This window comes from Pelophylax lessonae (genome assembly GCF_965119305.1).
Source record: "Pelophylax lessonae genome assembly, chromosome: 1".
In the NCBI taxonomy this organism is placed as follows: Eukaryota; Metazoa; Chordata; class Amphibia; order Anura; family Ranidae; genus Pelophylax; species Pelophylax lessonae.
Window position 1 is genome coordinate 234120806 of NC_138768.1, and position 22784 is coordinate 234143589.

At 47.3% G+C, this 22784-nt stretch overlaps 1 protein-coding gene across 1 annotated transcript in view; it reads right to left on the reverse strand.

Moving 5' to 3' along the window:
• Nucleotides 1-22784, reverse strand: part of HIP1R (huntingtin interacting protein 1 related) — a 271144-nt gene that overhangs the window by 65700 nt on the left and 182660 nt on the right. The window contains exon 20 of the mRNA XM_082258417.1: nucleotides 21636-21722. Coding sequence (XP_082114543.1) covers nucleotides 21636-21722 — 87 coding nt within the window. The remainder of the gene's footprint in view (nucleotides 1-21635; nucleotides 21723-22784) is intronic.

Here is a 22784-nt window from a genome sequence, read left to right on the forward strand (position 1 = left end):
AATGTAATAGCAACATATTCGTGTTATACAAAAGTAAATACATAGGCATAGAACATATATATATATATACAGTGCCTTAAAAAAGTATTCATACCCCTTTATATTTTCCACATTTTGTCATGTTACAACCAAAAACAAAATCCCAATAAAATATATTTATTTGATAGACCGACAGAAAGTGGCACATAATTGTGAAGTGGAAGGAAAATGATAAATGATTTTCAAAAATTTACAAATAAATATCTGAAAAGTGTGTCGTGCATTTGTATTCAGCCCCCTTTACTCTGATACCCCTAACTAAAATCTAGTGGAACCAATTGTGTCCAGAAGTCACCTAATTAGTAAATAGAGTCCACCTGTGTGTAATTTAATCTCAGTATAAATACAGCTGTTTTGTGAAGCCCTCAGAGGTTTGTGAGAGAACCTTAGTGAACAAACAGCATAATGAAGGCCAAGGAACACACCAGACAGGTCAGGGATAAAGCTGTGGAGAAGTTTAAAGCAGAGTCAGGTCATATAAAATACCCCAAGCTTTGAACATCTCAGAGCACTGTTCAATCAATCATTCGAAAATGGAAATAGTAAGTAAGGGGATATTGGACTCTCTCCCTATGAGATTTGGTTGGGGAGTTTGTTGCTAATACCCGCTTCCTGATTGGCCGCAAGGCAAACCCCATGCCATTGGCCGAGGAGGAGGCGGGGGGACTCGAGAAGACGACGGGGGACTGAGGAGGAGAAGCCGCCGCAGGTAAGTGCACTGGTCTGGGGGGGGGGGGGGCACACTGCATTGAAGGGGGCATGCACGCTGGTCTCTGCATTGAAGGGGGCACGCACGCTGGTCTCTGCACTGAAAGGGGGCACGCACGATGGTCTCTGCATTGAAAAGGGGGAACACGCACGATGGTCTCTGCATTGAAGGGGGAACACGCACGATGGTCTCTGCATTGAAGGGGGAACACGCACGATGGTCTCTGCATTGAAGGGGGGGGGCACGCTGGTCACTCTGCATTGAAAGGGGGGCACGCTGGTCACTCTGCATTGAAAGGGGGGCACGCTGGTCACTCTGCATTGAAAGGGGGGCACGCTGGTCACTCTGCATTGAAAGGGGGGCACGCTGGTCACTCTGCATTGAAAGGGGGGCACGCTGGTCACTCTGCATTGAAAGGGGGGCACGCTGGTCACTCTGCATTGAAAGGGGGGCACGCTGGTCACTCTGCATTGAAAGGGGGGCACGCTGGTCACTCTGCATTGAAAGGGGGCACGCTGGTCACTCTGCATTGAAAGGGGGCACGCTAGTCACTCTGCATTGAAAGGGGGGCACGCTAGTCACTCTGCATTGAAAGGGGGGCACGCTAGTCACTCTGCATTGAAAGGGGGGCACGCTAGTCACTCTGCATTGAAAGGGGGGCACGCTAGTCACTCTGCATTGAAAGGGGGGCACGCTAGTCACTCTGCATTGAAAGGGGGGCACGCTAGTCACTCTGCATTGAAAGGGGGGCACGCTAGTCACTCTGCATTGAAAGGGGGGCACGCTGGTCACTCTGCATTGAAAGGGGGGCACGCTGGTCACTCTGCATTGAAAGGGGGGCACGCTGGTCACTCTGCATTGAAAGGGGGGCACGCTGGTCACTCTGCATTGAAAGGGGGGCACGCTGGTCACTCTGCATTGAAAGGGGGCACGCTGGTCACTCTGCATTGAAAGGGGGCACGCTGGTCACTCTGCATTGAAAGGGGGCACGCTGGTCACTCTGCATTGAAAGGGGACACACTATACCTTAATTACTGAAGGCCCCTTTCACACTTTTGTGACCTCAAAGTCACGCAATTTTTTACAGCGTTTTTGATCATCTTCTCTTGGTCCGGCCCCCGTGTCCAATATATGAACCCATTGCGGCCCTCGAGTCAAAAAGTTTGCCCACCCCTGCAATAGAGCGTCTATTTTTTGTACAGTTTACAAAACTTAAAAGGAAAAGTCACCTGGATCCACACCAGACACTGCAAAAATGACTAAATAAAGGTATCTCCTATGTCTTGTTTTCCTCTTGGAATCACAGTTTGGGGTACTATTTATCCAAATGCTTTAATTGTAAGGAATATAAATATATATATTTAATATGATTTGAATAGTAGTTCAGTCATGTTGAAGTCATATTGTCTTCTATACGTCTTCCATTTTATGTAGAATTGTCTATGTTTACCTATGCTAATAAGTCAGCATGTTCACAGTTAAGCTAGAAGGCCATTCTGGCCACAGGAGTGTACAGCCAATTACTCTGTAAATATTTTTTATCAATTGTTTTTTACATTGAAAAGTAATTTTGTAATGAAAAAGCTGCTCTCAGCTATTATTCTCCACAATGGAGTTTGCCTCTTTGGCCGGGATTACCTCCACCTAAACGTGTGGATAAAGGTGATAGCAGGTATGGTTAGTGATCAAAATATTGATCAAAAGAGAGGAGATTGTAAAGGAAATTTGTACATCTTGTATATTATTGTATACTTCATATGTATGTGCACACACTGCACATACTAATAATGTTTTCATTACGTTTGCATTCTTTTGAGTCCTGATTAGAATTAGCCTGCCTATGTTACGCCCCTTGTTACCATAAAAGTACAATTGTAAAAATAATGTGATACCTACATACTCATGTGTATAAAAGCCTTCAATTGCATCAAATAAAACAGAACAGTTATTTTGGAAAGATGCGGAGTGTATCTTTTTGTGTCTGTTCCCTACTGCAGTAGTTATTAATTTGGAACCACTTATTAATATGAGGATAGGCAAAAAGTGGCAACCAAATATCAATGAAACATGAGAGGCCCAACAGGTAGCCCGATAACTCTTGAGACTCGTAGGAAAAAAAAATAAAAATCAAAGGGTAACCCCAAAAGGTCAGACTGACGAAAGAGGGAAATAGGCGAGCAAAAGACACCTGAATAAGGGGAGGTAGAAATGAGGGCATAACAAAGCCCAGACTGGTGTAAGCAACACCAGAATAGAAGGATAAGCAGGGCCCCACCGACCTAAACAGCTGCGTGTGTCCCTGTGTCTGACAGAGGAAACCTGCCTAAGATTGATTCAGAAATCATCCAGCCCGCCACCACCCAGCGAAGAATCCTCAAGGAGCGACAGGAATCTCAGATGCACTGCTAAGAATGTTTACCTGAGTAGGGACAGGAATAAGGAAGGAATCTGGAAAAACTCAACAGGCGGCACACCAGCCACAGAAAGACAGATCTCCCAGTAATGAAGTTCCATGAAGGCCTTCAGATGTACCTTATCCCCATGAGAATACTGGCAGCAGAAGCCCAGCACATTCAGCTTGCCTACAATCAGAGGAAACACAAAGCCATGCCGGAGGTGAAGAGCGCCCAGGTGTATGATCATCATTTTCCCACGTAGAGGCAAGCCATACGACAATGTGTTATCTCTAACGAGATCAGTGTGGTCAAGCATAGCACACACTGCATCATCCAGCATAGGGGCTAGCCCACATGACCTGTTGCAAGGAGAGCTCCCAGACTGTCCTGGATGAGAATGCCTAGAAACATGTAAGTGATGTCCATTTGAGACTAGATTAGTATATTGAGATATAGGAGGATTGCCAATGAAGCGGTGTCTTCTTGGGATATGGATGCCTACCCCAGATTTGGGAACACACCAGCAAGTCGAGGCCTTCCAGGGTAGGAGATTAAAAACCTCACTAAATTCGCTCTAGGAGACGGACAGAGCCAGGAAATTCTTGGTTGCCTTGAATCCAGACTTCCAGAAATAGATGGGAAGGATGAAAAGGACAGGGAGTGAATGGAAAATTCAGAGGCTACACAGAGGAAATTCCCTCAGCACCCTACAAGTCCATAAAGGGGAAGGGGGGGAAGTTTTCCTAACAAAGAAGGGTTGAATTTCCCATTAACCACTTCCATACCGAGTCATGTAATATGACGTCGGCAAAGTGGTTGTAAGGATCCGGGCCGCCGTCATATGACGTCGCCCGGATCTCCCCTCTACTGCGCGCCCCCGGGGGCGCGCAGCGCGGCGATCGGGGGTGAGGCTCGTCCCTCGGACATAGCCCATCCCTGATCAAGGTAAACAGCCAATAGAAATTGGCTGTTTACCATGTGATCGGCTGTGTCAATCACAGCCGATCACATGAGCGGCTCCAGCATGAGCCGCTCGTTCTCTCTGCAATGCGCGCCCCCGGGGGCGCGCAGAGCAGCGATCGGGGACGAGGCTCGTCCCTCGGACAGAGTCAATCCCCGATCTAGGTAAAGAGCCAATGAAATTGGCTCTTTACCACGTGACCGGCTGTGTCCAATCACAGCCGGTCACAAATGTCAACAGAGAACACGGTAACTAGCTGCCACCATGTTCTCCTCCTCACACACTGATCCTGTGTGAGGAGGAGATTGTGGTAACAGCTAGTTACCAATTACAGTGCACGCTAAACACACTGATTCCCCCCCCCCCCCCCAATAAAGATCACCTGTCACTAGCCCATCAAAGTACCCGAGTACCTGCCACCAGCCCATCAGGCCATCAGGTACTCAGATGACAGGTACTCGGGTACTCTGATGACAGGTACTCGGGTACTCTGATGACAGGTACTCGGGTACTCTGATGACAGGTACTCGGGTACTCTGATGACAGGTACTCGGGTACTCTGATGACAGGTACTCGGGTACTTTGAGTACCTGTCAACGGAGTAACCGTCATCAGAGTACCTGAGTACCTGTCATCTACCCATCAGAGTACCAGAGTACCTTCCACCTGCTCATCAGAGTACCTGACGCCTGAAGTACCCGAGTACTTGCCGCCTGCTCATCAGTACCCATCACTACTCATCAGTACTCATCAGTACCTATCACGTATCAGTACTGATCATCAGTACCCATCAGTACCGTATCACCTATCAGTACTACACATCAGTACCTATCACCTGCCTGTCACCTGCCCATCAGAGTACCCGAGTACCTGTCACCTGCCTATCGGAGTACCCGAGTACCTGCCACCTGCTCATCAGTACCAGAGTACCTGTCACCTGCCCAACAAAGTACCCGAGTACCTGTCACCCTTCATACAGCCACCATGTCCAAGTCCAAAAAGGTTTATATACGTCCTCCGTTTAAACCTAAATACCGGTGTTATGGCAGCAGATAGCTGCCATAACCCTGGTATTTTTTTAAACGGTGGACGGTTGGCTTTCCGATAAGGGTGGTCCCAGCGCCGGATTCGCCGTGGGATCACCCTTCCGGGATGGCGGAAGAGGCGCCCCCTCCCGCCGCGTTCCGGTCCTTTTCCCCGCTTACCGGACCCGCCGGCAGCGGGGAAAACGATCCGGTCCCAGATACTCACAGACAGGATGTCGAGTGAGGGCAAGCTTGCCCTCACTTGACTCTATGGTCTTGGAGGACCGGAGCTACGGAAAATGTTGTTGCCTAGCAACCGGTTTAAAGGTCTTTTTTTTTTTTCATTTTATATAATAATTTTTTTTTTTTTTTCTATCTTTTAGTGTACTTGTGAGATCTGAGGACTTTTTGACCCCAGATCTCACAAAAAAGAGGTCCTGTCGTGCCTATTTCTATTACGAGGAATGTTTACATTCCTTTTAATAGAAATAAAAATGATCAATTTTTTTTTTTTTTAAGCGGTGTAAAAATAAAAAATAATAAATAAAATAAATAGTAAAAAAAAAAAAAATTAAAGCGCCCTGTCCCCGTGAGCTCGCGCGCAGAAGCGAACGCATACAGAAACCCCGCCCACATATGTAAACGGTGTTCAAACCACACGTGAGGTATCGCCGCGATCGATAGAGCAAGGGGAATAATTTGAGCCCTAGACCTCCTCTGTAACTCAAAGATGGCAACCTGTAGAAATTTTTAAATTGTCGCCTATGGGGATTTTTAAGTACCAAAGTTTGTCGCCATTCCGTGAGCTTGCGCAATTTTGAAACATGACATGTTGGGTATCTATTTACTTGGCGTAACATTATCTTTCACATTATGGAAAAAAATTGGGCTAACTTTACTGGTTTCTTATTTTTTAATTAAAAAAAGTGAATTTTTTCCAAAAAAATTGCGTTTGGAAGACCGCTGCGCAAATACAGTGTGATAAAAAATATTGCAATAATCTCCATTTTATTCTCTAGGGTCTCTGCTAAAAAAAAAATATATAATGTTTGGGGGTTCTAAGCAGTTTTCTAGCAAAACAACTGATTTTAGCTTGTAAACACCAAATGTCAAAAATAGGCCTAGGCAAGTGGCTAGGATGCATGATGATGCTCCTTGGATGTTAGGCCCCTCTATATGGCTAGGCTGTGAAAAAGTCTCACACGTGGTATTGCCATACTCAGGAGGAGTGGCAGAATGTATTTTGGGGTGTCATTTTTGCTGTGTACATGCTATGTGTTAAGAATATCCTATAAATTGACAACTTTGTGTAAAAAAAAAAAGTTCATTTTTTTCCCACATTTTCCAAAAACCTGTGGAAAAAAACGATATGTTCAAACGACCCATAATGCCTCATAGAATATACGTTGGAGTGTTTGCTTTCCAAAATGTCATTTTGTGGACTTTTCCATTGTATTGGTGCTCTAGGGCCTTGAAAAGTGTGATAGGTAGTAAGAAAGTTTTATGTGTATTTATGCTCCTAGAACGCCTGAAGGTGCTTCTTGGAATCGGAGTCTCTTTTTGTGGCCAGGCTGTGTAAAAGTCTCACACATGTGGTATCGCCATACTCGGAAGGAGTAGCAGAATGTATTTTTGGGTGTAATTTTTGCTGTGTACATGCTATGTGTTAGAAATAGCTTATAAATTGACAAATTTGTGGGAAAAAAAAGAAAAAAAAAGGTTTTCTTCATTTTCCCAAGAATTGTGGGAAAAAAATTACAACTTCAAAAAACCCACCATGCCTCTTACTAAATACCTTGGACTGTCTACTTTACAAAAAGGGGTCATTTGGGCGGTATTTGTACTGTCCTGACATTTCAGGGCCTCAAGAAAGGAGATAGGCAGTCAGTACATCTGGTGTGATCAATTTTCAGTAATTGGTACCATAGCTTCTAGACTCAATAACTTTCACACAGACTAAATAATATACACTAATTTGGGTTAATTTTACCAGAGACATGTAGCAGTATACATTTTGGCCCAAATGTATGAAGAAAAATTAATTTTTTGCAAAATTTTATAATTGAAACTAAAAAAAAGTGTTTTTTTCCAAAATTTTTGCTCTTTTTTTGCATATATCACGAAAAAAAAAAAAACCCCAGTTGTGATCAAATACCACCAAAAGAAAGCTCTATTTGTGTGAAAAAATGATAAAAATTTTGTTTGGCTACAGTGTAGCATGACTGAGCAATTGTCATTCAAAGTTTGAGAGTGCTGAAAGCTGAAAATTGGTCTGGGCAGGAAGGGTGTCTAACTGCTCTGTATGGAAGCGGTTAAGCATGGGCTTAAAGCAAAACTTTGACCTGCATTCCCTAGCCCAAGGAAGAACCCCTGCTACCAACATTAACAACCTGAGAGGCCTGATTTTAGTGAAGTGTCTTAGTGAATACTTGTTGCCTCCACATACTAATTAATGCAGCTAGGCACAATGTAAGACAAGGCCTTAAGTACTCATAAACCGGAACAGTTATTGCTGATGAGGGTTACAGGCATCCGGAGGTGACCAAGTTACTGTAGGTGGACAATCGACACAGACCAGAGACTGGAGATTCGCTGGGTGCCTAAGGAGCAGAAGGGTTCCTAGAAGGTTGAATCATGGGAGGAAGAGCACGGAGCACGCAGCACTAAACCCAACAGATGATGTTAGTGCTTTATCTTTCAGCCTGGACCTTAACCACGGTAAACAAGTGGGGTGCAAACCTTAAAACAATGCACAACAGTACAATAGGGAAGTAGCTCCTAATGCTTAAGCTCAACTGGCCTTGCTAAGTAAGTCACAGCTGGGGTTGTGCGAATGTTCTGAATGAAGGTGGGATCTGAAAAGTGCCACAATGCAAATCCCAGTGCCAGGTGGTCACATTCCAGGCTAGCAGAGCACATCCAGTCCAGTGGGGTCCGGTTTCAGTTTCCAAAGCTAGTGCTGAGGAGATGCCAATCTGGATAACTGTTCTGCAGAGACCAGCTTGAGCGTTTATAGGAATTTCGACTGAAGTGATAAAAAAACCCACCAACGGCGCAAAAAAAAAAACAGTCACCACGGGGGAAAAAATGACCACAAAAGTTTGAAGGCTAACAAATTTTACTTGACATGTTTCATCTTCGCTTTAAAGGTTTCCAACCTCCTAGGACACTAGCTAAAAACCCGAGGCATGTTAGGTAGAGGAGGGGTTACACAGGAGCTGGCTTACAATTTTTCTGTTTGCCAGTGTCCCAACTTTCTGTAGACTGCAATATAACGGTTTCTGAATTCTTGTGTCCCTCAATGAATGATAGAGAAATACATGTCGAGCTGCCCAGTGAAGTTCACCTAACGCATCTTTCTTTGATGGTGTGGTAACAATGCTGCACTATTCATTAATTTAGAGCAGAGTTGCCACACTCCTGTATGCTCTACCTGCTTGCACTATAGTGGGATGAGAAAGCATGTTGCATGGAGTGTGGCTATCAGCAATGTCACTGCAAATTCACAAGCTTGTGTTTAATAATCAGCTCCTAGCCCTGCCAAGTGTTTTCTGGACTGACATCACTGTCTCTGTTGTGCCCCCTTAGCAAGCCACTTGTTATAAAGGCAAAACTTGTGCAGGCTCGAACCGGAGCCAAAATCACTGCACTACTGTCATAGAGAACAGCTGCTGGCACTTCAATACAATATTGTCCAAAGCAAGAAAAGAGAAAAGTGCCACGCTTTAAACGTGAAAAAAAATTCATACATTAATCTGACATATAAAGTGCTACATATTAACATACAGTGTCAAATATGACATTTTTTTTTTTATTCTTTCTTTCACTTATATGCATTTTTTTCTTACAATATTTTTATGTATTGGTTGTTACCATTATTACTTTTTATTACATAGGATCTGCAAACAAACGTATTGATTTGATATGAATATACTACAAACATAATATATCAAATTGGAGATAAATCGCTCAGTCTATTGCACCTGTTTATGTATTGGCTTATACCCTGTTTATTTGTACCTAATCTAGTTCCACATCATGTAATCCTTATTTGCACGGTAAACTCCTTTTATCATTCATATATTTAAATAAGACAAGTATTGTGATGCAGTTGATGTGGTTCATTTGAGCGGTGCTTTGTTCTTTATACCTTGGGTCTTTAACTGCAATTGGCTTGTGGGTCAGACCCAGGTGTGGAGTGCGGACACTGGGCTTTAGAACCACACCATGGCAGTTAGCCAGACTGAGATGTGGAACACATAGTACTGCGCATGCACATGTTACAGCATCACGAGATTTCATATTGGGACTGTGTACAGCTCAATATGAGATAGAGGCTTGGTTCACAATGTGGTTATCTATAGGGATAGTCATTACCTGTGGTGAAAGGAGGCTTGGAATGCACGCCATGACAGACCCACCTCCTGTTCTATGATAGGATCCAATAATTGCGCACATATATAAGCAGTATAATACCTTTAAATTGGCTCCACCTTGTACAATTGATGGACACATACTCATATCCCAGATGATGTCCGTGTGGACGAAACGCGTCTGGTTATGCTGAGTTTGCGCCATGATATTGCGCTCTTGGATACTGTCTGTGATCACACTACCTGTATTTGAAATGCTTGTAAACTGCAGAGAGAATGTACGTTTTCAACTTTTAAATAAAGTCCTTTTTTGATGGTTTTACACTATGAGGAGACTTTTTGTTTTCTATGGGTATCTGAGTTCCTATATGCATAAGTAAAGATTTGATATGCCAGAGGAGACATTAGCAATCATCCGGAGATTCGTGTGTCATCTTGGTTTTATTACCCCTTGCTTGAATGGCTCTCTGCCGCTGGCATTAGAGTCCACTAATTCTGGTAAGCGCTCCTGACTCTCCCCTGTGGTGATGGTCGCACCTTCTGGCAGGCTTCCATTCTGAACATGGGATGCCCCTTTTAAAAATGGAAACTATTCCTTATTTGAACACATTTTCACGCTATTGAGGACTTCTACCCTTTTCCACATGCAATTTTTGCTTCTATATTGTGATATAAATGGATTTTTGTAAAATCTTACCGTAAAATCCTTTTCTCTTAGCTCATTGACAGACGTAGTCCTCAGTGATACAGCACCTTCGGGTTATGTCGCCTCCACAGGAGTAGGACTAGACAGGAAATAAAATGCTCTGGCCACACCCTAGGGGCAGTCCCCGAGGGTATATCCTCTCTCTCTCTGCCACAGCAAATCAGTTATGTCACAAAGCAGTGTTTAGAGAATTTAACCCAACCCAACTCCAAAACAGAGGGGCGGGTACTACGTCTGTCAATGAGCTAAGAGAAAAGGATTTTACGGTAAGATTTTACAAAAATCCATTTTTCTCTATCGCTCATTGACAGACGTAGTCCTCGGTGATACAGCACCTTCGGGACGTCCCAAAGCAGTACCACAAATGAGGGGTGGGAGAAATGGAAAAAAAAACCAATCTAGAAGGCCCAACCGGTGCCAACTAGAAGTTTTACAATGCTCATCCTCAATGATGAGACTCAACAAAAAATTTTTCAACAGAAAAAAACCCTCGAGGTAGACCACCGGTCTCCTCAAATTGCGGCCTGCAAAACCTTGCGGCCAAATGAGGCATCCGCCGATGCCATCACATCAATTTTATAAAATTTTGTAAAGGTATGTACCGACGACCAGGTGGCCGCCTTACATACCTGGACCACTGACGCCTGATGGCGAAAGGCCCAGGAAGTACTGAGCGCTCGAGTGGAGTGCGCCCTAACAGGGAACAGAGGACTCCGACCCTTAATAGAATAAGCCTGTACCACCGTCTGTCTAATCCATTTGGCAATAGTCGCGGCAGATGCAGGCAACCCCTTTCTGGGGCCATCCGTGATCACAAAAAGTGAATCCGTCTTACGGAATGATTCCGTAGCCTTCAGGTATACCCTGATTGCCCGAACCACATCCAAGGAATGCAACGCATGTTCCCGATGATGATTGGGCTGAGGGCACAAGGAAGGTAGTACAATATCTTCATTCAGATGAAAATCTGAAACCACCTTTGGAAGAAAGGATGGCTTAGGATGAAGTACTACCTTATCCCTATGAAACACCAAGTATGGGGACTGGCATGATAAAGCAGCCAGTTCTGACACCCTGCGTGCAGAAGCGATAGCCACCAAGAAGGCCACCTTCTGGGATAAAGTAAGCAAGGGAATCTCCCTGATGTTTTCAAAAGGAGGTTTCTGTAGAACCGACAAAACCAAATTAAGATCCCAGGGCGGTAAGGGCGCGCAGACTGGTGGAGCCAGGTGCCGCACCCCCTGGATGAAATTCCGCACCAAGGACTTGGTAGCTAAAGGTTTCTGAAAGAAGATTGCTAATGCTGAAACTTGACCCTTGATGGTGCTCAAGGCTAGTTTCTGCTCAACCCCTTTTTGCAAAAAGGCCAATATTCGAGTCACCTTATAGGTACGTGGAGGAAATCCTAAAGATTCGCACCACGCGATATAAGTCTTCCATGTGTGATAATAGACTCTGCTGGAAGTCGCTTTCCTTGCTTTAATAAGGGTAGGAATGACTGAAGCTGACAACCCTCTGTCCTTCAGTACTTGGGTCTCAATGGCCAGGCCATTAAAACCAGCGACTGTAAAGCACGATGGTAGATTGGTTCTGGAGACCGCAGATACTCCCTGAGACGCAGTTCCCACGGAACGTCCGCGACTAGCAAGTCCAAGTCGGCCAGGCCGGCTTGACGAGGCCAGCCTAGAATTTCTAGGACCACTGGCACTGACTGGATCTGAACCAGGCGTCCCTAGAGCTATCTGGCCCCGACCATCCGAGAAAGTCTGGTCGTTTTCTGTTCCCACACATTTATCAGACACCTGATTCCTATCAGGAATGGTGATCTTTCCTGGTTGAACCTCAGGGACTGAAGTCACCTGGCTAGAGGCTTCTTGGTCTGTCTGGTCAACCAGATCCGATTCCTGTGGGGAATTGAGACTAATCTTAGGAAAAGGTAAAGGAAAAGATCTGTTCAGGGAACGGTGACTACCGCTCCCTGTAGTACTTAAATGTTGGAAGGGAAGAATCGCACCGGTAGCAGTAGTCGATGCTCGATCTAATGTCCTGAATACCGGTGAAAACGTCCCCCCACCCTCAAACCGGGTGGGGGCGCACCTTCAGGCTGTGTAATCCTTTGCTTCGGGTTTGGCTGAGTCGGTCCTCTGTTTGTCCGACCAGCCCTTCTTGAACCCTCCTGGAGGAGTCTTGCCTTTCCCGCTTGTTCCAGCCGGGCGTGCGAACCCTTTATGGGCGGTAAAGAAAGGTCCTCGCTTGTTGCGAGGTCCCTTATCTTTAGCAGCCTGTGGCAAGAAAGTGCTCTTGCCCCCAGTGGCATCCTTAATGATCTCATCTAGGGTGGCCCCAAATAGGCGATTCCCCTGAAAGGGGAGATTCGTCAAGGTCTTTTTGGAACCTAGGTCAGCTGACCAGCATTTTAACCACAGCACACGTCTGAGGATTACCGCTGACATAGATGCATGCCCTAATAGGGGGGTAGCATCCAAGGCTGCGTCACAGACAAACTGTAGCCCTTGTAGAATCTGTTCCATCAAATCAGATGTTCCCTGGGGGATATCTTTTCCCCTCAGGTCTTGGCGTACCAATCTCGCCCATTCCGTTAGTGTCTGGGAAACTAGACCAATAACAATTACTGGTCTAAATGCTGACCCTATCAGGGAGAAGATAGTGCGGGACTCCGCTTCCATCTTTCGATCCACCGGATCCTTAAAGGACGAAGTGTCCTCCACTGGGATAACCGTGGCTTTATTCAGCCTGGAAATAGGTGGATCCACCACTGGTGGTACCGTCCATTTCTTAATGAGGGATTCCTCAAACGGATAGCGTCTAGCAATACGCTTGGAAATAGTAAAGGTACGCTTAGAATGCTCTCATTCTTCTTTAATTTTATTACCAAAACACTTGGGTACAGGAAAAACCTTCACCGTCTTGATGGGCTTGTTAGAACCAAAGGGAATCTCTGTTTCAGTTGCCTCTGCCGGTAAAACCTCAAGTCTTAAGGTTTCCCGCACCGCCACAACTAGTGCGTCCACCAATGCTTCTTCCTGAATTATGGCGGAAGAATGAACGTCCTCCTCACTGTCTGAGGGAGCTTTACCTGAGATAACAGCCCTTGCAGAGGGACCTGCAGCTGCAGTGACCATCTCTGAATCTGATTCAGAGGTGTCAGATGATATAGGGGTAGGCGGGGGTCGCTTTCTTGACCCCCGTCCCTGACAGGCCGTCTCCACCCGAGCCACCAAAGACTCCAAAGCTGCTGTAAATGCATCCATACTCTGTGCACCGACGGGTCCCGTGGCCCCCTCGAGGGAAACAGGTGGGGGTACTTGTGTGGCAGGGTCCATGATTATTCCAGTAACTACCCGGAAAATTCAATCCAAACTTAAATAAAAAACTTTTTTTTTTTTTTTTTCCAGACCCCCAGCGCCACAAAAGCCCCTCAGTGTTACCTGCTAGGGATCCCTATCGAGCGAGAGAGAGAGAGATAGACCCCCAGGCTCACCACTTGATGCTCAGAGTTCACTGCAACAGATTACAGCGCTGTCTCCACAAACAGGAAGTCTTTTGGCTGGCTGCCCGGGAAGAAAGGAGGCGGCTTCGCCCCTCTGCACGCCTTCCGGCGCCTCCCCTAGCTCCACGAGGTGTTTGAGTCACCTCAAACATGGCCGCCCCCATGCTGCAGACACGAGGCTACGCCAAAATGGCGGCCTCCTGCGATCTACGGCGGTCTGTTACAGCATAGCGGCGTCCTGCAGAGTAACTAGGCATCGCAAAAATCTTTCTCTCATGGAGATCAGCTTGACCGGCGGTACCGAACCCTGGCGGAACCGCGTGGCCGTCGGGAGACATGCTTCAGCTGGAGGAATGACCTGGCAAGCCGCATACATGTCCTGTGGCTTCTGACAGGTAGGATACTTCTAGTATCACAGTAAGATTCCAGTGCTGCCACATATTACAATCATTTAAACATACTTTGTAATTAGATTGTCAGCTCCCAAACCAAGCCTGCTGGCTTTTTGTACACACAAATCACACTCAATATAGGGGGATCTGTGCTATGTTATAGGATAGAGGGGAACCCATCCTTACCATTACAGAGAGGGGCCCGCGTTCACCACAAGACCCGTCAGGGGGAAAAGGGGAACATACTACTCACCATACCGGAACCAGGCGGGCGCCAACTCCTGACAGTACCCCTCTCCACCGAAGTTGGAGGGCTGTCGACCAATACGGACGCCGTGACTCATGGTCCTTGGCGTTTCAGCGAGACGTTTAACTCGCAGGGTCAGTCCCCGTCCAGTGGGACTATGTCGCGGCCGACCCAGCGCGGAGCTATGGCCTGCACGCGCTCGTAGGCTGAACTGGGGTGACCACTGGATCTCAACATCCCGCCCGTCGCCCAGTTCAGCTTTCTTGCTTGAAGATCTCACAGGCACACTGGAGAAAAAAAGCTGTCTAAAAAAACGGAATTTTTGTAAAATCTTACCTGTAAAATTCCTTTCTCTGAGTCCTCCGACAGTCGCCGCCTCTTCATATTCGTCACATATGGGGTATTAGACTTTGCTCCGAAGGAGTAGCTAGGCAACAGAATATGTTAACAATAAAGCTTTAACATATCCCACCCTCAAGGGGTGGTCCCCTCAGTCAATACCCTCCTACTTCCTGCAACCATATCTCAGTTTTAGTGGAATAGCAGTAGAGTATACATTCAAACCCCAAAAGAGGGGCGGGGGCGGCGACTGTCGGAGGACTCAGAGAAAGGAATTTTACAGGTAAGATTTTACAAAAATTCCGTTTTCTCTTACGTCCTCCGACAGTCGCCGCCTCTTCATATTCGTCACATATGGGGACGTCCCAAAGCAGTGCAAACATGAGGGGTGGGAAACGCATCCGCGCCGAAAGGCAACGCAGTCTCCACATCAAAGAAAGGAACCTTACTAAAGGAAGGAAACCAGCTGGGCAACAGCAAAAATAAGTGCTCAACAGGAGCAACAACCCAGGAAAAGACAAAAAAACCAGGGGATACAAAAAACTATCCCAACAGCCAGGAGTCCCCCAACAAGGGACCCTATGGAACAGCCGCACTAAGAACCTTGCGGCCAAAGGAAGCATCCGCCGATGCCTGAACATCTACTTTGTAGAACTTTGTGAAAGTGTGCACGGTCGACCAAGTCGCCGCCTTACACACCTGGGCTACAGAAGCCCCATGACGGCAGGCCCAAGACGTACTCAGAGATCTAGTAGAGTGCGCCTTCACAGGCACAGGGGGAACCTTCCCCTGCAAGGCATAGGCCTGTTCAATGGTCTGCCTGATCCATTTGGCGATGGTAGAGGTCGAAGCCGCCATGCCCTTCCGAGGACCCTCTGGAAGAACAAACAAGGAGTCCGTCCTACGAAAAGACTCAGTCGATTTAAGGTAAACCCTTATCGCCCGAACAACATCCAGAGAGTGCAATCTCACCTCCTTTGGATGTTTAGGCTTCGTGCACAACGAAGGCAAAACAATATCCTCGTTAAGATGGAATTCCGAAACACGTTTCGGCAGAAAAGAAGGATTAGGTCGCAAGACCACCTTATCCAAATGAACAACCAGGTACGGAGACTTGCAGGACAAAGCCGCCAGTTCCGACACTCTGCGAGCCGAAGTGATCGCCACCAAAAAGGCGACCTTTTTGGACAACATAGACAACGAGATCTCCCTGATCTGTTCAAAAGGAGCACGTTGTAACACAGATAGAACAAGATTAAAGTCCCAAGGGGGCAAAGGATCCCTCCTAGGAGGAACCAGATGCCGCACACCCTGAATAAAAGTGCCAACGAAGGAGTTGGAAGCCACGGGACGTTGAAACAGAACGGCCAGCGCAGACACCTGACCCTTTATCGTAGCCAGCGCCAAACGCTGTTCGACACCCGTCTGAAGGAAAGACAGCACACGGGAAACCGAGTACGTGCGGGGTGAAAACCCCCTGGACTCACACCAGGCAAAATAGGCCTTCCAAGTACGGTAATAAACCTTCCCCGAGGAAGACTTCCTCGCGTTGATCAAAGTATGAACGACCTCTGGAGAGAGACCCTTCTCCTTCAGGACCTCGGTCTCAACAGCCAGGCCGTCAAAGCCAGCGACTGTAAAGCAGGATGGTAAATCGGTCCTTGAGACAGTAGATCGTCTCGAAGAGGCAGACGCCAAGGGGCGTCGGCCGCCAGATTCACGAGGTCTGCGTACCAGGACCGGCGAGGCCAGTCCGGTGCCACAAGAATCACCGTGCTGCGTTCCGAGTGTAACCTGCGAAGGAACCTGGACAGCAACTGAATCGGTGGAAACGCGTACATCAGCCTGTACTGATGCCACGGGGCCACTAACGCGTCCGACGCGTCTGCCCGAGGGTCGCGCGTCCTTGCCACGAACCTCTTCACCTTGTAGTTGAGGCGAGACGCGAACAGGTCCACATCTGGAAGACCCCACTTCGCGCACAACATCTGGAAGACAGCCGGGTGGAGAGACCATTCCCCCTGATCCAGGGTCTGGCGACTCAGATAGTCCGCCTGCCAGTTCTCCACTCCCGGAATGTGAACTGCCGTTATCGCCGGGACATGAGTCTCGGCCCAAGACAGAATGTCGGCCACTTCTCGAGCCGCTCGGGCACTCCTGGTGCCCCCTTGGTGGTTGATGTAGGCCACCGCCGTGGCATTGTCCGTCTGCACCCGAACCGGGCAGCCCTGCAGCCGGTCCGTCCAGCGATGAAGACAGAGCCTTATCGCACGCAATTCCAGAATGTTGATCGGGAGGGAAGACTCCCCCTCCGACCAGGTCCCCTGGGCGGACAGAACGCCCAGAACACCACCCCAGCCCGACAGGCTGGCATCCGTGGTGATTATCGTCCACGAGATCGGACGAAGCGACTTGCCCCCGGACACCAACGGGGACTGGAGCCACCACAGAAGGTTTTCCCTGGTGCGATGACTCAACGAGATCTGAAGATCCAGAGATTGAGGTCGCCCGTCCCACTTGGACAGGATCTCCGCTTGGAGACCCCGCGTGTGAAACTGCGCGAAAGGAATCGCCTCGAAGGCCGAGACCATCAATCCCAGACATCTCATACACGTCCGCAGAGACGAGTGTGGAACATCCCTGAGGGACCTGACTTCCTCCTGAAGAGTCCTGAGTTTGTCTTCCGGCAGGAAGACCTTCGCCTGCACCGAGTCCAGTATCATTCCCAGATAGGGGAGACGAACCGACGGACTCAGTGTCGACTTTGGAACATTTATCGTCCAACCAAACTCCTGCAGAGTTTGCATTGTGACAGACAGGTCCTTCTCCAGACCCTGTCTGGTCGCAGACCGAACCAGAATGTCGTCCAGATACCCCAGGACAGAAATGCCCTGGGCCCTCAATAATGCCAGAACCGGTGCAAGCACCTTGGTGAAGACCCGCGGAGCCGAGGCGAGACCAAAGGGCAACGCCACGAACTGGTAGTGATCCTCCGCAATGGCAAATCGAAGGTACCTCTGATGACCCTCGAATATGGGGATGTGAAGGTACGCATCCTTCAAATCGATGGAGGCCATGAATTCCCCCGGAACCAGGGCAGCCACCACCGAGCGCAGGGATTCCATGCGGAACTTGCGAACCCGCACAGAGCGGTTCAGAGCCTTCAAGTCCAGAATCGGACGAACCTTGCCCTCCTTCCTGGGCACGGTGAACAGATTGGAATAAAACCCCCGAAATCTGTCCCGATGAGGAACCGGAACCACCACTCCCTGAGCCCTCAGGTCCCGCACCGCCAGGTGCAGATCCCGCAGGCGCTCTGGAGACAGTTGAAGATTTGAGGGAAAAAATCTGCTCTCCGGCCGAGAGAGAAACTCGATCTTGTAACCAGATCGAACGATTTCCAGAACCCACCTGTCCCGCACACGGGCCAACCAGGGCTGAAGAAAACCGAGCAAGCGTCCCCCCACCCCAAAACTGGGTGAGGGCGCCCCTTCAGGCCGAACTGTTATGGGCAGCAGGTCCGGATTGGCCGGACTTCTGTTTCCCAGACCAGGGCTTCTTCTGAGAGCCTTGGCCTTTGAACGGTTTGCCCTTGTAGTGCGGCCGAAAGGCACGAAAGGACCCCTGAGGGGGCCAAAAATTTGCATGCTTCTTCCCAGAAGCCCCCTTAGCCTTGGGGAAATGGGGCAAGAGAGTGCTCTTACCCCCGGTGATCCCCTTAATCAACACATCCAGGGACTCCCCAAAAAGGCGAGACCCATCATAAGGTAGATTGGCTAAGGTCTTACGTGAAGATTGGTCCACCGACCAACATTTCAACCAAACCAGGCGGCGAGACAACACCGCCACGCTGTGCACACGTGCAGCCAACGGAATCAGGTCCAGGTCCGCATCACACAGATACATGACACCCTGGTGGATCTGATCCACCATATCCAGGGTCGCCGCCGAGGCCGAATCGGCCACTAGGACGCGCCTAAGCATCTGCGTCCAACTTGCGATCGCCTGGGCCGCCATGAGAGAAGCAAACAGAGCCTTAAGCATAGAGCCCGTAACAGAATAAGTATGACGGGCAAGAGACTCCAGTCTCCTATCCGTGGCATCACGGAAAACAGGGGAACCCTCTGCAGGAATCGCAGTGGCTTTGTTCAAAACCGCAATTGCATGATCCACTGGCGGAGGCACACACCACCGTTCATCAGTGGCAGGCGAGAAAGGATAACGCAGCTTGAATTTACTTGGTACCGCAAAAGGCTTGCGCAGATCGCGCCATTGATCCTTAACAGCGCGCTGAAAATCAGCATTGCAGGGAAAAACCTGCGGCGTCCTGCGTTTTCTCTGCGTCCCATAAGCCGCCAAAGCAGCGGGGGGACACACTTCGTCCTGCAAACGTAGCGTCTGCTTAATGGAAGCAATCAACTCATCCATGATTGCAAGCTCTTCAGGCGAGCCAGGGGGAGAATTATCAACCCCCTCAACTTCAGCCTCTACCTCAGACCCCACTAGATCAAGAGAGGAGCGGGACCCCGATAGGGGGGTCCCTGCCAGAACAGCCCCATCACCTTCACCCTCAGAATCAGAGGACAGAGCAACTCTGGGCCGTTTAGTAGATTGAGCAGCCACCAGCATTTGCACCTGGGCAGCAAGGCCAGCCACAATAGTGGCTAAATCCCCCCCTGGGGGGGAAACAGCGGTCCCCTGGCTTTCCACCAATACTGTAGGAAACTTGCCCTCCTGAGAATCCATTGCCCCTGTAATGCCAGACAACCAAGGGTTAACTGCCCCCTTTTAGCAAGCGCGGCAAGCGCAGCCCACCGCACCACACTCCGGCACAATGAGACCCCCACAGGGAATATACAAACTGAGTACAGGCAATGGATAACAAGAACAGAAGGATAAAACCTGAGGAGACCCCGCTGCTGCTGCTGCCTCGATCGGTGTTCCAGGAGAGAGGAAGTGATGCTGCCAGGGCGCTCTATGTAAGCCTATGGAGGCTACAAGAAAATGGCCGCCGTGCATGTAAACCATGCGGCCGGAGCGGGCGCCGGTAAAATGGCGTCGTTTGGCGCCGAAAACGCCGCTCCACAGTGCATAAAAAACACACACATTACATCCCAATATAAGGATACATGTTAGATCGCCGCAGCGATCGCTGTATATGCCCAAACATGCCAAGAAAAAACATGCCCCACAGCACACAGCTCCTCACACTGCCCAGCCTGACACACACAGTGTCATACAGCTCCCCCCCCCCTTGCAGCCCACAGCATGCAGCCGAGAGATAGGGAGACAAGCAGTGTGATTAAAGGCAGGTTACACAGTCCCAGACTGAGACCCCCCCAGACAGACAGGTCCCCACATAAATACACTTACCTCACATGGCGTGGGGAACCCGCACAGGCGAACAAGCCGCTGCACATGAGGCAGGGAGAGTCGCAATTCAAGACGCACATAATGGAGGTTAAGAAACCGCACAGCGTCCGGTGAGGTAGCCACCTCACCAATCATCCCTGCACCGAACAGGGATGGGTCGTTCACTGTGCCAGGAGCGTTACCTGGCTGAACGCTCGATGGCAGACTGGGAAGCCACTGACCCACGACCTGCGACCAGGGGGATCAGCCCGAGACCCAGTCCGCATGATCCTCTTCGTCCGAAGAACTAACTAATGCTGACAAAAATAACAGCTAAGTAAAGGTAGAGAGAAAACTCAAACAAAATATTAAAAAGAAGAAAGAGTCTGGGACAAAAAGTCCCAGCACAGAGAGAGCCAGCCACTCCTGACAAGCTAGACATTAAAACTGAGATATGGTTGCAGGAAGTAGGAGGGTATTGACTGAGGGGACCACCCCTTGAGGGTGGGATATGTTAAAGCTTTATTGTTAACATATTCTGTTGCCTAGCTACTCCTTCGGAGCAAAGTCTAATACCCCATATGTGACGAATATGAAGAGGCGGCGACTGTCGGAGGACGTAAGAGAAAAAATCTTTTCTAAGAAAAAAAAATCCTGCCAGGACCGAAGATCCCAGCAAGGTATCTAGGTCCTTACTCCTGACTAGACAGAAAAAAACTGATTTGCTGTGGCAGAGAGAGAGGATATACCCTCGGGGACTGCCCCTAGGGTGTGGCCAGAGCATTTTATTTCCTGTCTAGTCCTACTCCTGTGGAGGCGACATAACCCGAAGGTGCCGTATCACCGAGGACTACGTCTGTCAATGAGCGATAGAGAAATAGAGGTTGCTTGTTTGCACATTTGTCACTTTGCACTTTATTTGATTTTGCAGTGTCATTTACATATTTGACACTATGTTTATATGTAGCACTTTATATGTCAGATTAATTTATGCATTTTTTTTGCATGTTTATAGCGCAGCACTTTTCTCTTTTCCTGTGTCTACTGAAACACAGTGCAGTTCGGCCTCGGCCACTCCTCACAGGATTTGACTAACAGAAGCAGGAGCCAATGGCTCTTGCTGCTGTCTCTGAGCCTGTGAGGAGAGAAAGTGAGCAGCACTGCTGCTCCTCTCGGGCACAGCGCTGGATCAAGATAGGGAAGTATTTGGGGAGGAAGCTGAACATACAACTTTTATACCGCAATTCATAAAATGCATTAAGGTAAAAAAACCTTTAACCTTTCGAACCAATTTAAAGACCTAGGAGATACATGCTAGAGTTGTTAACTGCTGAGATGAGACCTGCTGTCCTCACACGTGTTATAAAAAATATTTCAGCACTGAACAATATTACTTATTTTGTCTTAAAAATAACTCTTGAAATAGAACATGATCAAAACGATATAATTATCACTTCTGTATATAAAAAAAAAAAAGTCTTAAATAAAATAAGTAATAAATTGATCACTGAATTAAGAGGACTTTGTATGGCCAGCTTTAGCCACAAATGACACATGGGAGAGACAATTGAACATGGGAGCCCACCTGTCATATTCTGAACATATTTAGCATGTCCATTTTCCAAGGAAGATAATGAATCTAGAGCCGCTTGGGATCTGTTCACAAGGTAATCTGTGAAGAAAATACATTTAATTTAGTAGGTAATTTTGAAGAATACAAAAAGATGCTATTGGGACAAAAAAATAAAAAAATAATATATATATATATATATATATATATATATATATATATGTACACACACACACATATATATATATATATATATATATATATATATAATTAAGGATTGAAATAAGCGCAATATCTGTAATCTGTACTCCTATTTAACTATAAATTCTGATTCAAAAACTCTTTAGTAGTGATGGTTATTAAACATTGAAGTGCTAGACTTGTATTGTGGAGTGATTAAAACTCATATGTGAATGGATCAAAAAAGTGCTAGTGCTGAAAATGTGCTGAGTTAAGGTGCAATAAATATATAAATAGTAACAATTAAGTTGTATAATGATACTACTACATATGTAATATTATGTGCTTGTGCTAATCTGCAAATAATCAATTAATATTGTGCAACAAAATTACAACCAAACTTCCTCCAACAACAAAGTGCAGGTGCAATAAATATTGAAAGAAAAAAAAAAAAGTGCTCATGTAGTGCAATTATTTACATAAATATTATCAAAAATTATCCGCAATCAATGATAGAATATACAGAAAATATGTGAATAGAATATTCTTCACATTGTGAATTGAATATTCTTCATATTCAATATATTATATACATATATATATACATATACACACACACTTAGAACAGGCCTCGCCATGGTCAACCAAAGAAAATGAGTGCACGTGCTCAGCATCATATCCAGAGGTTGTCTTTGGGAAATAGACTTTTGAGTGCTGCCAGCATTGCTGAAGAGGTTCAATGGGTGGGGGGGGGGGGGGGGGGGTCAGCCTGTCCGTTCTCAGACCATACACCACACACTGCATCAAATTGGTCTGCATGGCTGTCATCCCAGAAGGAAGCCTCTTCTAATGATGATGCACAAGAAAGCCCGCAAACAGTTTGCTGAAGACAAGCAGACTAAGGACATGGATTACTGGAACCGTGTCCTGTGGTCTGATGAGACCAAGATAAATTTTTTTGGCTCAGATGGTGTCAAGCGTGTG